Source organism: Nipponia nippon, unplaced genomic scaffold, assembly GCF_047370975.1.
Source record: "Nipponia nippon isolate SJK-2023a ecotype South Korea unplaced genomic scaffold, ASM4737097v1 scaffold_2, whole genome shotgun sequence".
NCBI lineage: Eukaryota > Metazoa > Chordata > Aves > Pelecaniformes > Threskiornithidae > Nipponia > Nipponia nippon.
In genome coordinates, this window is record NW_028262336.1 from 98,418,327 (window position 1) to 98,435,002 (window position 16,676).

General features: G+C 41.3%; 1 protein-coding gene across 8 annotated transcripts in view; it reads right to left on the bottom strand.

Moving 5' to 3' along the window:
* Window positions 1-1,208: 1,208 nt before the first annotated feature.
* The window catches only part of ENOX1 (ecto-NOX disulfide-thiol exchanger 1), a 369,896-nt gene continuing 354,428 nt past the window's right edge, over window positions 1,209-16,676 (bottom strand). For all 8 annotated transcript variants that reach the window (XM_087756887.1, XM_087756894.1, XM_087756890.1 and 5 more), the window contains 3 exons: window positions 8,420-8,522; window positions 5,344-5,429; window positions 1,209-2,122 (listed from right to left, as the gene is read on the bottom strand). In XM_087756887.1, the coding sequence (XP_087613013.1) occupies window positions 1,991-2,122; window positions 5,344-5,429; window positions 8,420-8,522 (321 nt within the window). In that variant the 3' untranslated portion in view covers window positions 1,209-1,990. The remainder of the gene's footprint in view (window positions 2,123-5,343; window positions 5,430-8,419; window positions 8,523-16,676) is intronic.

Below are 16,676 nucleotides of genomic sequence, written 5' to 3' on the forward strand. Positions count from 1 at the left end.
GCCCTAACACATTTTTGCCTGAATTATTCATAAATCTGTATGATCACAAGAGAAGACAGAGTTGTTATTTGGATTAAACTAGTTAATTTTCATTAACGTAACTGGCATATAATTACTAGTTTTACCCGAGTAACTTACGTTAACACAGGTTCTGTAACAACCATAATAGAGATGTATGTTCTTTAAATTTTTGTGCGTACTGGCTGAAAGCGTAATTTTCTCTCATAATAGACCTGCTAAGCCTCTTTCTTTTTCCCTTTTGTACACAATTAACATTTCATTTAATATTTCTGTATTCCAGGTAGATGCCAGAAGAGAAATAGGTCCTAAAGCAGTAATCACTAACAGCCATGTAGGAGAGTTCCTTCGTGACTAATTGCATTTGACACTAATTGCTGTTTATTGAAGAACCTGAGTGAAACATCACTCTGACATGTGTCTGGATACTCCCTGCACCTGTTGCAATTTGCCCTATTTCCTGCTGTTGGTGCCCCACTTCATAGGGCCAGCTCTCTTGTGGCTGGCTCCTCTGCCTTCACAGAGGTGTGACTTGGAGGGGGCTGCTGTTTCTTACCCAGCACCATGCTAAATGCTGTACTGATGCAGCTCCTTAAAGCAGGGCTCTGGGAGGAGCGATTCTTTCCATACTCTTCTGGCTTGGCTGATACACACACTTCAGCTTTCACTGGCTCTTACAGGAGGGCCGGAGTACTGTGTGTTTGACAGTAAACCCTAAATGATAATTTACATCGATGTCCCGACTTAAGGGACATCACCAAAAATGAGTTATTCCTTTCCTTGGCTGGCCAAAGGCCAGAAGCATTAGCTGGGAGTTAGGAGGAGTAACTGATTGGATGCATGGTGACTACCCAACACAACACTGAAAATGAGAAATTTAAAGGTGTTCATTTTTAACCTGGCTGCTAGTGTGAAAAAACAAATGAAATCTGGTCAGCTAAACAAAGGTCCCTGCTGGTACTTCCTCTATGAATATTTTTAATTATTTTAATCTTAGCTAATATTGCAAACTCTTTTTTGATGCCTAATTAATTTAACCAAGTTATCTACAATTAATAGTTCAGGTAGGAGAAAGGTAAGTGCCAGGAGACTTTTGCTGGATTGATAAAAATTCAAAAACATCAGAAGAAAAACTTGTACAAACAATATGGTAGAAGTCATATTTATTGATAAAAATTAATATATCTGCTATAAAATTTGTAACAGTAATGCAACTGAATATTTATTTTGATGCATAAACCTGAATGTTACATACCAAATACAATACAGTAACACTGGTTTCCTCCTTATTTACATGTTTATGAAAATTGATATGCAATCCATGTTAAAAGAACTTGTAATGGAGAATAGTTACATTAGAAAAATAATATTCTTGATAAAGCATTCTTGAGGACTCCAATCACATTTTCAGGCCTCTTTCAATAAGGCAAAAATCCCTGGTACAGCATATAACTTAATTTACAAAATACAATAACTTCAGACACATCTTCAAGTTTTCTTTTGGTATGCTTTTCCTCACTGCAAAATTACTCCGTTTTCTTACTAAACAGAAAGAACTTTCAATAACGAAACTTAATGAGTTCTACTACATATTACATATACATCGCTGTAGCTTAGCGACCATAACCGGGCAATCTTTTTCCTTAACTGGTTGCTCAATGAGCTTTTCTTAGATGTAGGACATGTAGTATTTTGAAATCATTATGACTGTGGTATCTTTCTTCAGTTTTCATAGGAAACAGATCTGTCACATTTTGAAACTTTTTTTTTTAAATTTTATTTTATTTTAGGAACTGGTGCACAACTACATTTCCACTCACACGAGAACGTCACAAATGTAACTAAAATTAGGCTTGGATAACTTTGAAAACATACTACTATGTGCCCAAACCCAAATTTCTTACTTTAATACTTTATAACCCTGCCATGCTCTAGGAATTATTCTTCTGCATAGCTTCATTACTAGTCACAGTCAGATAGTTTTAATTCCTTCAAAGGCACAAAACTTCCACCTCTTTTCCAGTGTTGCTCCTACACCAGTGAATTCTTGTTTAAACATGCGTGGCAGTCTCATCAAAAGCATTTCTATCTCATTTGCAGAGATCTGAGAAAGAAATAAAGGTAAAATTAAAGTAAGAAAGCTGCCCTGTAGATTGGGAAGAGGGAATATGGAGAACTGAAATAAGGGGAGGAAAAAAAAATCCAGGCCAGATGAAAACAACCAACTTTTTTTTTTTTTTTTTTAACCTTAGCCTGACATGAATTTCCAGACTCCAAAGCAAGTGCAGATTCCTTGCAGGAATGATTCTGCTTTTGTAAGTGGCATCCCACTGCAAAAGGAGACAAGTGCTATGTCAGGGCTGCTGCCCCAGTGTGGCACGAAGTCCATCTAAGAACTACAGTTGCGGCTATGCTTGTGAGGAGGAGGAACCAAATGGGACCTTATTCTTCCTTCTCATCCCATGAGCTCTTGAATCCTTCTCCCAGCTCCATCAGTTTTCCTTTTGCAAAAGAACTAACACAGGGACTTCATTTTTAATCAGCTCACTTTTGTTACTTAGTGCTGACTATCCATGGAGCCATCTTCTCCCAGTTTGGCCCAGTTCAGCAGCCCCAGATAACTAAGCAGTAAAGTTCCTTCACTCGGCATTGCTCAGGATGTTTTTATGGTTTTGAAAGCTTAATGACTGGTCACCTTCCTAATGGAAAGATGCTCTCATTGCAGAAAACACTTTCGCAAAGGCAACATTTCTGGTATAATCAGAAGGGAACTCAAGGAATGAACAGTCATGGAAAATGAACCATTTTATCCTACTGCTGCTTCTTCTAAAGTGGTGGTCATGAAAGGAACAGTAAAGAAATCTATGGGTGCTGCCTATTATCCACAGGTATCTCCATGGTTTGATAGGCTTCTCTGGCAATGACTGTATTTCTGCTTATTCATATTAGTAGGAACCTTCCATGGCGAAAAGTTTTCTTTTTAAAACAATACATAAATATAAAATATGCTAATTATACCTCATTCCACCCAAGGGAGGCGAGAAAATATCTATCACCTCTTATTTTCCTGAAGAGGTTAGTGCAGCAGAAAGATTAAATGATTTGTTAAAGGTGGCACTGAAAATCAGTGTTGGAGGCAGTCTAAAGCTCCAGAGTAATCAGGTCCACCTTTTACGTACTCTTATGGCAGTAACGGATAGCTGGTTACTTTTGGGTAACATATCTGAGCTCTATACTAAGCCCTCAGCCCACACGGGTATGCTGACCTTACCATTCTTGTTCAGGTGACAAATGACAGGCTAACCATGGAAAGTAATTGAAATTCATCTCTGAGATTGCATCTCTGGATTGCGCTATTAAACGGTAATTTGTTGCTACAAGCAGTTACTTCCAAAACAAACCAGCGAGGTCAAATTTTGCAGCTCGTGTTTATTATGCAGCAGGTAGGTTCAGTGCTGGCTCCAGGGGCTGGTGCGTTCGCACCTCAGAGAGATGGAGACAACGCTCCTTCCATGAAGGCTGTGTTTGCAAGTTAAGGGTTTGATCCTGGCAGCCTCACAGAAGCCAGCACATTACTCATGCGAGTGGAAATTCAAGGACAGAGCCCACGGACATGCACAAGAAGGGACCGCAGCAGTGAAGGAGGACAAAGTTGAAGAGCTCAGTGGGCAGAAGCAATGAGGAGCCCAAGGAGCTGATATTTTAAATGATTGCTGTCACTCAAGAGATACAGAGCTGGAGGGGTCAGCCAGAGGAAAAAGCAGTTGAAACTTAGCCAAATGCTGTGTGTTAAGGAAGGACTTGAAAGACGACTGAGAAGACGGGGCAGACTGGGTGCCGCAGGAATTGGGGACAAGATGAAGGAAGGTAGGTGTACATGTGACAGAGGCAGGCAACAGAGAAGCAGAAGAGGAATGGTTGCAGGTTTGAAGCTCTGGATGTATCAGGTCTTGATAAAATCAGATTTTTTTAAAAAAAATTGAAAGTCACCAGTTTCTCACCTCTTTCTACCATCCTCATCCCTTACTCCCTTTTCATTGTGGGTAGCAGTGGACTGCAAAGCACTAGCAAATCTGAGCTGCCATGGCCTGAACCTAGTGCCTAAGAACCTGACCATCCTTCCTCACTCATCCATGCAATGTGTCTTACTTCCAGTGGGCTTCTAGCTCAGGATCTCCTCTGCTTTTAGCTATACACTTTTTCATAGAAGCAGAGGAAGGATCCTCTAGAGGCATGAAGCAGCCCATCAAAGCAGCCCATCAAAGCAGCTGGAAGGTGATCTTGGCTATGGGTGACATGGCTGGAGAGAGTGTTCAAGAAAAACATAGTACCAGGAGTTGTGTCTAACGACCACCACACAAGGAGTGCCACTCACATTCTGAGTCCAGGTGCAGACCATAGCTACATCCTGACTCCATGTTGCAAGAAGATCTGGGCAAGCACCATCGTCTCCATGTCCAGAGGAAGTATTGGCAGATGTGGATCAGAGCTGTGCCTAACCGCAGAGTGACCCCTGCATCTGCTAAGTTTCTCATGCAGTCTAGCATCCTGCAGAGCTGTCGTTTAACAGTTAGAGTAGCATTCACCTGATCAAAGGCGGCTATTTCACAGCTGAGCTCCTCACCCTTGACTTGCTTAATATTCAGTGGACTGGAATAGGCCTTTTTGGGGCTTGACTTCATCTCATCCTACAGTAGATATTTAAAAGAAAGTCAAAGCATCTTATCTACAGGTATGTATTGACTATGGACTGTACGAACTGATGCATTAAAAACCACTTTGCGCACTATAGTGTGTTGGCCTCACTTTTTTCTTGGCCACACCTTCTCTGAATTTAGCAATAGGATCAGCCAATTCCTTTACGAGGCCTTCTCTGCTTCCACGTGCAGATGAAGGGTATGCTTCATGGTCCATTTCTGCGTTCATGAAAGTTCATGTTCAGTGTGACCCATGACTAACAACTTTTAGAAGAATAAGGAGTCATCTCCTAAACTCTGCACATTTTGATGGCCATGGCTACACCTGCCTCTTGTTCTGCTTTCTTTCTCCTCAGCTGTATTTCAGGATCATGTGTCATAAAATCAGCTGCTAGTCTTTGCCATTTAAAGCTCTGCTCTTCTTTGACACAAAGAATAGCTAGGCAGCACGAGGCAAAGACCTCAACACAAGCACGTGCACCGTAATTTGCGAATGAATAAAGACTGCAAACCCCCAAGCCCCATATCCCATTATCTTTCTAATGGAAACGCACGAAGAGTTTAACCTGCAGAAAAGAATAATACAATATTTCTACAGAGAAAACAGATTTTGATTAAATTTTTTTACCCTAGAGTCCAACTGCTGCATATAAGACCAAAGATATTCAATATTGGCTCCAAAAGGGTGGACGTGAAGAAATGTGGATATGATACCTGTATTAAAAACAAATGAACACAAAGTATTGAAATTACCTCAGACAATATATCACTAAAATAAGCAAAATAATTCTGAATAGTCTGTTCTTGCAGGTTTTTCAGTATGAATTATGATTCTTATTTTTCTTACACAACCCAATAAACATTACAAAATGGCATATTTTTAATGCAGTCATAATAACATGGTAAGCACAATAGCTCATCTTCAGGAATGACAGCAGTTAGCAAGTAAGTGACCAAGATAATATACTGATGAATAAAGGAATTTCTAAACAAAGACTTGCTGGAAGCATTTCAACTACCAATTTTATGCTTGATTTACCAATATAAAATTTTGGATATTGTAATGGTAAAATTATTGCTTTTTTCCCCTTCACTAGATGCTCTGTTGTGAAAACGTTTCATATAATTCTGTCAGAAACCTCACTCCCTCAAATTTTTCTAGTAATTATGCTGATGCTAGTTATGAAAAGTGCTTAACCCATATTACCCCTAACTGCTGCTGAAGAAAACACAAATCCTTTATGACATATTTACTTATTTACTTTCTCTTAAGAGAGCGCCATTTCTGTCTATCTTCATTGTTATTTACAGGATTGTTGTAAAAGGTATGCGAATAAAAGTGACTTCGGAGGAGTCAGGATCTACGTCTAGAGATTTTTTCTGCAGTGAAAATCAAGTGACAGCATAATAATGATGACCAGGGAAAACAAGATTTGGGGCATCAGAATTGCTATTAAAAGCACTATCCAATCTCTCCTCTTCTAAACAAACAGTGAAAATACAAAATGGCGTTTGTGTTACTTACTGTTTGAGGAGAGATGAACTGTAAGAATCAGAGCAAATATTTTCAACTCTGTTTGGATGGGTTTCTTAGCTGAACCACCCTGGGGGAAGTTCCTTATATTTAAAGCATAAACACCAGGATTAAAGTTGCTTACAAATGACAAAAATGGGTCAGTGTATCTTGTGTACTGCAGGCCATGCTGCTTTCTTGATGCTGAATGAATTAGGATAATCTTGGATTTCATTTTTCCCCAAATACTGGCCACGGTTGAAAATGATAAGTAAAATTTAACTCATTTTAGACTGGCTTTGCAAAGAACATCTTTTTTCCTCCCTCATTTTTCCGATAGCATTTACAAACTTCTGATCCTGCAAAGGGAGGGGCGTGTATTTCATTTTATACTATGGCGAGTCCTAGCAGCAGTTACCTTCTTTGTGCTGTGCGTGACCATAAGCACACACACAAGAGCTCTTGAAGCAAAAGCCCAGACCATCACACTTGGATGGGTTGACTGGCAATCCAATTTGTATTCAAATCACATTTTACCAGTGGCATTGCATTTGTTATGCATGTTCCCAAGGCTTTTCAATTCAGGATGTTCAAAGCTAGCTCTTTCATATAATGTAAAGAAAAAGTAATTTGAAAATATTTTGTAGTTATTAACTGGAGTTCCATGATAACTTTATAGTATTTTTTTTTCTTTTATGCTCTTTTCCTCTAAGACAATATTGAATTTTGTAAAATATAGACAAACTTAGCGAATGGATGGAGGCAAGGCCCATTTTTCCCTTGCCGCACCTGAACATGCCGCAGAGGAAGAGACAACATGAAATCTATCCAGACCAATCTTTTGCCTTTGAACTATAACAATGAGCCAGTCGTGGGGGTATTACGACCACTAATATCTGGGCTGAGATTACACTGTTTATCTGAGTGTGCTACTGGACAGCTGGCGGATGGGATCCACTTTGGGACACTGCTACCACTTGTTACAGTCAAATGAGTGACCTAGAAAAAAAAAGTTCATCATTCTGTTCTTAAAATCCCGTCCTTGCTACCCTTCTCACAGAAGTTATCTTTGAACAGATCAAATGCTGTCCATTGCAATTAAAAGTTCAAAATTTTATTATAACAAGCAAAATTAAATCAATTCATACATTTCTGTACATCCCACTGTTCCACATCTCACCAGTCACAGGAAGTTTGTGTACTAAGCCCTTTACGCATTTAAATACATTCTTCACTTTTAAATGACCTTTTTGGTCTGAACTGTCTGAATCCATGCCCCAGCAATAAACCAGCAACTTTTCTGGTGCTTAGCAGATGCAAATGAGTCACATTTAAACAAATTAAGGTAGTTTTGGAACTATCACCTACTGGGATACCGCTGATTTTGTGAAAAGACCAAACCAAAGAAGTGAAACCTGGTCTTTCAGGTCAGCATTCCTGTGAATGGCAACCATGCCACAGGGAGCACTTTGGACCATGGGCCTTTAGGCTCCATGAAAACCTGCCCCACTGAAACCAAATGCAAAATGTGCACAGATATAAATGGGGCATTTTCCCTCCAAGGGTAGCATGGGTGCAGCCAGCATTCCTCTGTGGCTAAATGCTAGGTACCAGTTAGCTGGCCCACTGTCTATAAGCTTTAGCTTTTAGGCACTCTTTAAGAGTTTATTTTAAAGATTTTATTCTAGGTAAAGGATATGACAGTCCTTGTGGTATTCTTTATAAATATTCATATTGCTAATTCCCTCACCTAATGTCAAAAGAATAAATCTGGCTTGCTTAATACATCCAGTATACATATTTTTTGCTTGGTAGTTTGCTAATATTATTTGCATCCCCTTCTCCTTCACCATTTTGTCTAATAATCAGGTAACAAGTTATACAATTCTAGCATGCTACATCTTGATGTAAATAGTCTTCATACATTCATGCTGGAAGTCTAAATGCAGATCCTGCAATTTTCTTCATACCTGAAATTCTTTCATTAAACCCTGCAGAATTTTTCAGAAAGCAGAAGTTCACTTGTATTTTAGAATTTCTCTTACTAAACGCCATTACGAATATAGATGAAAAATAAAAAAAATTTTTTTTTTACTTGTATTAGCACAAAGATGCATGTAAACACATACACAAACCAAAAACTTCTTAAAAGGCATTTTGTTCTCAAAAATCTTCTTTGGGGTTATCTTACCTATTAATAGTGCCTCTTTCTCTGATTTTAGACCTGGGCTTCGTTTCTCTGAATTTTTTTCTCTGTCTTGGTTGACCAATGCTACTGTCAATACGTTGATTTCCTATAAAGTTTAAAAAAAAAAAAACAACAGGTGGTCATGTAGATTTCATTTACTCCAATTAAACCTGTCTGCTTCCTTTTAACTCTATAAAAAAGATCACTACTTTAATTCACATCTAAAGACAAGCCAATTATAAATAATTGATTTGTTTGCAGAATATTAAGACACTTTTTGAAGTACCTTTATGTCAAGAGCTGCAAGAAGGGAAATTTTGCTTGTGGAGTAAGTAATAACTTTGGTGCCAGTGCTTCTTCATTATAACAGCTTGAAAGATGTGCAATAAAGTGTGGGGATGGTCAGAAAACTCACATTTTCTAGCTATTAAAGCTGTAAACAAAGACCGCCTCTAGGGAACATGGATGGAAACATTCAGCTACAGCTATAAGAGTAAATTCAACAGTCACTAGCAATGTTTCTAGCTACTAGAGCACAACCATCTACCCTGTTATACTCTTCAACCAGTGCCTGGCATGGTGTTGGCCCCTGTCCCAAACAATTCCCAGGCATGTTTCAGGGGTCAGCACACTTCAGGGACCATTCCTAACAGGCAGTTTGCATAAAGCTGCCTTGTTTTGACAACTGAAAGAGAGCCAGCCTTAAGGGCAAACAAGTCAAGGCTCTTGCTTTGAGCTCCTTTTTCTGCAAACAGGTGGCCTGAACCATCCCAATCTCAGCCAAGCCATCACGTTAGATGCTCCATCAGAAGTACCCAGGCTGTTGTGTGACACAGATTGCTTTTCTCCTGGGTATATGTGAAGTAAACAAGTTATCTCTGTTTCAGGGGCATGTAAGTGGCCTCAAAGTGCATTGCACAATATTCAAGCATATACATGGGCTGTTTCCATGGAGCAACCAATATGCAGTAACTCGTTCCTTGGTGAGGCAGTGACTCACGCTGCTGCATCTGCTCTGTGAAATGCTCAGCAGCTCCATGCAAAACCTTGGAGGCAGAGAGCATGGCGTTGGAGATATGGTGGTGCGAGGTGGGACTGTGCAGGAATGGTGCTCTTGTTCTGATTGGGGGCATCAAGGTAAGCAGCTGAAGGCTGCATGGGACTGGGCAGCCTTAAATGCAAGTAAATTTGCACTATTCGGTGTAATGATGTGGCCTGTCTAGAACATGCACTTGGGGTGGTGCTTTGCTCCAAAACTCTTGGCAAGCATTTTTGGCAATAAAAGAGAGACACTGGGCTTGGGTCACTCTAGGGCATTTCTGAAGGTGTGAATAATCCATTCTAAAAAAAGGCAAAAACTCCAAAATATGTCCAATGTGCCTCTTTATAGATGACTAAAAGCTTCACAATCTGTGAGACTGGTAAAAAGTCAGGCACTTCCTTTTTTCAATTAAAAAAAACCCAAAAACAAAAAAAAAACCCAACACAAAAAACCCTCAGTGATGTACTCTCTGCTCCTTTTAGGCTGACTCCAAGGAGCAGCTGCCTGATATGCAGTGCCTGATGGCTCAGATGCATCATGGGTTCAAATGTTCCCTCATGTTGTGAAGAGGAAATTGCCATGTGTCAGCTAAGAAACTGCATGTGCATTTGAGTGACATACACGCATACGTGTATCCTTAGCCCCCAGCAACAAGGGGCTCTGACAGACCTCAGTCCACAGTGAAGGAGGAGTGAGATGCATTGAGCCACCTGTGGTTTGCTGCAGGTGTAGTGGCCAACTGAGGCACATCTCCTGGCCAGACGTCTATGTGTAGTTGTGCACATGTAAGCTAGTCAGCCTTTGCTGCCTTTTCAGTCAGTAGAAATGAAATAACTTTTTAGTCATGTATTTTACTTATTTACTTTAGGTTGAAATAAATTGGACCTTAGAGGTGCCTGTTTCATATTCCTCATTGACTGCAAAGGGAAACTTCTAGCACAGATTTAGACACCTATGGGTAGGAGGGAGTCTGCAGTTCAAAAGTTGCGGTGATCCCCTCTTAAAATAATGGTGTGCCTGAGCGCTCTGGCAGCTACTTCACCTTGACAGTAACAGTCCTGTAGTGTTGTAATGCACAGGGCGCGTTATAGCAGCAGGAGTATGCTCTAAGTTGTCCAGTACTGTTGATTCCCCTCCTGATAGAGCCAAAGGCTAATGCAAACACTCATCTACTGCTGGCCATGACATCCAAGAACAGTGAAAGAAAACCCAGGCAAGAAACAGAAATAAGAGAACTGTTCGCATGAATTTCTCCATAAGGGCAGTAATGACAAGGGGGTTACAGATCAGAAGAACAGAGCTGGATAACAGATTTCATGATACTGCAGCAGAAGAGCAGAGCAGCATATGCCACCAGAGCTTGTATAGGTTAAGATGTAACTTTTGACTCCATCAGAGATAGAAAAGCAGTCTAAAAATAACAATTCCTGAGAGGGGAAGTAGAGAGCAAAGAGATGTGTATTTGATATAACAGGCCCCAAACACAACACACTAGCAGTTTCAGATGGGATTAGAAGTTTTGTCAAGCAGTGATGCAGAGAAAGAAACTATATTCCCATTGGGAACAACGAACAGATGGATTCTCATTTAATGCCTAGATTTGAGCCTGTGCAGAACATTTTGTATGATTTATAGGACAGTGTAAATGGATGCTAAAGGAAGTCACATCAAGTCTCCCTTAACTGTGGGTTGGTACAGAGGATAAAGGTGTAAAAAATTGGTTACGGGGGAGCCTGAGGAAACTAAGAGTGGCAAAGATGACTACTCAGCAAACGACTGGCTTTAGAAGAAGGTTGCAGGTTCTTGGAGGTTTAAAAAGGAGAGGTTTCTGCCATTCAAAAGTACATGCCTCACAGAAGATGATAAATTAGACAACTCTGATGTATTCAGCAGGCAAAATTAGCTTGCACAGGCCATGAGAAAATCCAGGGTGTGCATGGTCACATAAAGGATTCAGTAGCAATGCTGCTAGGAATTAATGGTGATTTAAGAGAAACAGGCATAATTGTGTCTAAAAATGAGTGTGAAATTCACCTAGAAACCAGGCTAATTATAGTGTAAGTGAAAACCTTAAGTATCTGACTACACACTGCAGATACAAATCCGGTACCTATGAAGCCTCTACAACAAATCCTCATGCAGTTAATTTGCACATTTTTACAGGCGCTACTTATACCAACCCACAGAAATAAGACTTTTAAGAGTACAAAGGTGAATGAGGCAATAACTAATTGGAAACAAACAGTTAGGTCACGTCTCTGACATGAGAAAAAGCTACTGATCACCAGATGCCTGAGGAAAATTATTTAATGTATACTACATTACAGTATTTCCTTTCTTTCCTGGAGACCATCCTTTATTTAGCAAATTATATTATCTGAGGTCCTAAGCAGTCTCCTTCAGCAGGTTTCATTATAAAAGGAACATTTTGCTACCATCTGTCAGTTACTGCATTAAAGGACAAGAACACAGCTGAGCATGTGCAAACCAGTACTTATGAGAAGCGAAATGACCTTGCAAGAACTCAATACAGTATGCGGATGGCTTAATCCAGGTTAAATCACACCTGGAGATCATTAGAGACCTGGCCCTATTCATCATTCAAAAATTATGTCAGGTATTGGAGAACATGGAGGCTCGATTTGATGATGACAGCTCCAGAGCAGCTCAGCATGAATGCAACCATTCTGTGTGATGCTCTCACCATTGCCAGCTTGGAGCTTTTCCTTGCAAATGACACTTTCATCGATCAGCAGATGATGAAAAGACACGAATTTCCCTCATGGGCTTGACAAACCCTATGATTCTGCAGACACCTCTTGGGACCAGCATTTTGATTTGGGGCTCCCTGCTTTTGAACCAGGAGGGAAAGACAGAGAGAGAGTGTCTCTAGAAAACTTTCAGGAGAACTTGCTGGATAAAACAGAGGACAGCAAATAACAATTTTCTCACATGGACTATTAATTTCCACAGGCAGAACTCTGACACCACCACTGACATGGAGCTGATGGCTGTGGAGAGTCATACACGGCAGTTTTCGTACATGGATGCCATGTCCTGGACATAAGGTGGGACAGAAGTTGGGTTTTTGTCATTTTCTCATGTACCCTGGCTTCTTTTGGAAGCAAATGCAGAGGCATGGGCAAGTGGATTGCTCCAAAAGGTGCCTGGTCCCACTGTCCACCATGGCCCACCACAGAGCAGCTGGGTCCCACACTGTAGACACAGCAAATAAGAGCGTAACTCCTGGGAGAGCTGCATTTGCCAGCGAGAGACACAGAACTCCTGAAGAGCAGAAGAGATGTGGTGACTTTCTACAGAGGATAGTCACAGGTACTGTAGAACAAAAGGCTAGCTCTGCACTCTGGGAGATCTACACTAGCAGATCAGAAAGCCCCAGATATTTAGGCTGGATGACTTGGGTCTTTCAGTCCTTCATTGGTTTCTTTTTCCGCCCTGTGGGAAAGTATGATATTAAATAAAAAGTTCTCAATCCAGACATCAGTCATCCTCTACAGGCCAGCCTTGCACCAGTGCAAAAAACGCAGACAGAATATAAAACGTCGGCTCTTGCCTGAGGCTTCTCTCTTCAGCAAAAATGGTTCTCATTAGCCTAAAAAGTTCTGTAATCCTGAAAACATATGCTAGCCAGCATCCCTAAAATTGGGGGAAGTGAGGACTTGCCATTCCCCATAAATGCTGACCAAGAGCTGAGCAGGGTTTGAACAGTAGCTGCTCTACCTGGAAACTACTCCTGCCAAAGTGCAGTTCCACATCAGTTCAGGACTCTGCTTGAAAGGCAGAATATGGGATGTAATGAATGTGACATTGAAGACACCTGGCATGTCATCAGGATGCAAAGGACAAATATCCAAACAGCTGAAATACTCCCTCTGCTATCTGGGTAATCCAAATATTTGATAATTACCTTTAAAGCTAGGGGCAATGATGACTGCTTGCATATTGTCTGCAAAGACCTCATTCCCTTTGTTGTAGTATACGGGATTCTGCAGAATTGTGTGGTGAAGGGGTAAAATAATATTACGCCTTCTGAAAAACCCAGTAAAAAAAAAATCCTACCAAGCTCTGGAAGAGTTTGCAGGCTATATTGGCGTTTGTACTATATGTACAAAGCCAATTGTCTGAGGCATTAAAACAGTAGCAGAAGAAGGAAAGACGATGTTGGGCACAGCAGGCATATGACAGAGCCACCACTGAATGTTGTTAGATGTAAGGCATACACCACACTTTCTCATCAGCCAGGGGATTTATGGGAGAAAATGAGTAGAAGGAGAAAAAACTATATATCTGAAACATAAGCAAAAATCTTGCAGGCTATTAACAGCAGGCCAGAGAGATGCTGTAAACTTGAAAAGAAAAAGTAATTCTATGATTTTGATAGAAGAAAGAACCATGCACATGTGATACCAAACCTGCAGTCCTTAAGCTCTTGAAAGGCATACATGTACCTGCTCTGAGTCCACAGAACTGGGCTTAGACTTCAGATGTGCTTGCCCAAACTGCTTATTGATGGCCAGGTTTGACGATTCTACTGCAAACATGGGTATAAACTGGCCTGTGACATGAAGACTGCACATTTTTCATTTATTTTCATTTACCTGGGGATCTCTTAAAGTCTGGTATAGTTCTGTATAGTTCTGTTTGCTTTGCTGGTCTTTCTTTAAATGTACTTCAGACCCACATATGAAAATTTAATCTTGCTGTTTTAACCTGAATGGATCCTAATTCAATTTCCAATCAAGTGAATGGAAGCCTTGCAATAGTTTCAATGCACATCAAGTCAGGCATCTTAAATTTATGGGGACATGCAAGGTTGAGGTACAGGACAACTTCTGACAGCTTAACATGGTTGTCAGTTGAGGATGGGCTACTGTCCTTGTCTATGTTCTTATCCATGGTGAATACAAAATTATTCAATCCAAGTTGAGCTAAACTACAATGAAAGAGCTTATTTAAATTTAACTTAAATCAGATTTCCTTGCAAATGTGGCAATGTATGAGTACACTCACAGACAGTGATCGTGACTCAGATGATCACAGAATCACAAACTCACTCAGGTGACCTTAGGAGGTCTCTAGGCCAACCTCCTGCTCAAAGCAGGGTCAGAGCTCATGGATAAGCAACAAGGGGTAATAGTCCCATGGCTGGATAAGCCTCAGCAGTTTCTCTGCAACTTCCCAATTCTGCGCCCTCATCAAACAACATGTGGGATGTGTCATCAACAGATGAGTGCCTCCATCCCCTTCAGGAGGGATTTTCCAACCACCATCACTTGCTGCTTCCTCCTCATATTTGTGATTAAAGTCTTATCTCCATGAGCACAAAGAAGGACAGAAGTACCATCACAGACGGGGAAAGCCCGATAACCTAATCAGAGAAAAGAGAGTCCCCTGACCCAGCTCCTCCCAGGGCTGTCACAGGAGAGCATCAGCCCCAGGGGTCAAGCATGACACCTATCAAGACCAGTCAATGGAAGTTGTCTCTGGATCATCTTACAGACTGAGGGAGGCACTGCCCATAGGGGTATGGCACTTGTTATGGGATGTAGGGGAAGAGCATCTTGGGATAGTACAAGACTTAGTTGAGGGTCCTTAGTGGGGAAACAAAAGGCAGGAAAAGGGAGGGATCATGGTGGTTTAGGAAGGGGTTAAAAGGGACTGGTCGCATGTAAACAGGTTGTTGGTCAGTACACTTGTCTGGCCATGCCATGCCCTGATCAGTGCATCACACTCATTACACTCAATTTCTAACTCTTTTCCTGGGTGAGGGAAACTCTACTCTGTGTGCGTGGGGGTGTGTAAGGGGGTCCAAGCACAGCAGCTGGAGTGGGACCAGGGGTCAGACAGCCGTCTGTCTGGGGTGCCGCAGTTAGAGAGACCACTCTGTGTGTGTGTATGCTGCTCTGTGATCACTGGTGAGCATCAAGCCAGACCAGCCACTGAGTAGGATAACAAGCCTGGGAGCCACATATTGAAGTGGCCATAGGTCTGAGATGGATACAGGAGAGACCAGAGAGACTGCGCGTGACCTACTGGAGGGACCAGGGGGTCCGAGCCAGCAACTGGGGACATCGTGGGGTCTGGGGAATGATTGAAAGACCTGTTTATGTGTGAGTGTATGTGTGAGGCAGGGGTCAGCTATGGGATAGACTGAGTCAAATGCCAGTTACTGGAGGGATCCACACTGTATGTATGTGTAAGTCTGCATATATGTTTCCCACTAATGGCTCTTTACCTTGATCAGCCAGAAAGGGGAGCAAGATGAGGCCATCAGTGCTGTTTGTGTTTACGAATGCTGAGTTTGTGTTGATCTGTGTGGCTGCCCCTGTGGATATGTATGCACGTGACGCATGTGTTGTATACATGTGTTGGTGCACGTGCCTGTGAGGAATACGTGCTCAGCCTTGCTGCAGGTTGTTCGCATGGAGCTATGACCACTTTGCCTCTGTCGGGCTGCAGGATTCAGCAACTCCCGACAACAGCAATGCTTGGTTTGGGCCAAATGGCTCTAATTCTTCCTTTAATGGAGCTTGTTCCCCTTCACGGGCTGCTATGGCACTGTGCTGTGATGTGACATGTTGAAATTTGGTTGAGTGTCTGAACTCTGAAAGTAACTCAAAATTCTCCAGGAACATCGTGTGTGTTACACAGCTCTTCTTTCAGCATGTCCTCTTATAGTGACTGTTTCTCACTTTCTGCTGACTACTCCTCTAAAAATACTCTAATGACTAGAAAATTGCTCATAATCTTTTATTAATATAATTCTTTTGTTGCTGCAAATGAATTGATCTTGTGCTAGCAAATTTACTACTTCTTAGAAATATTGTATATTACATGGTCCTGGTTCCTCACAGCCTAAGAGTTGATTTCAGTGAAGTGGCTGAGACTGTTAGGTGGTCTTGCTGACACACTGTCTATATGTAGAGAGGTTTCTTGGCCTTTTCTGTGTGCATTGGGATAACTCAGTTTACAGTAACAAATTACAGTGTTGCATCACGTATAAGAAGAATACAGCAAGGAATGAGGCATCCAACCATCTGCCCAAACCCAGAGCTCTCACAAGCGGCCTGTGCTACTTCTAGACTTAGCAGCAGGTCACCAATACAGTAAAAAACCCCTTGTTTTTCGGTGGTTTTTTTCCAGGGTCTCAGAGGATCCTTCTGCTTCTACGGTCTACCTAGTGATGCAGAAGTAGGT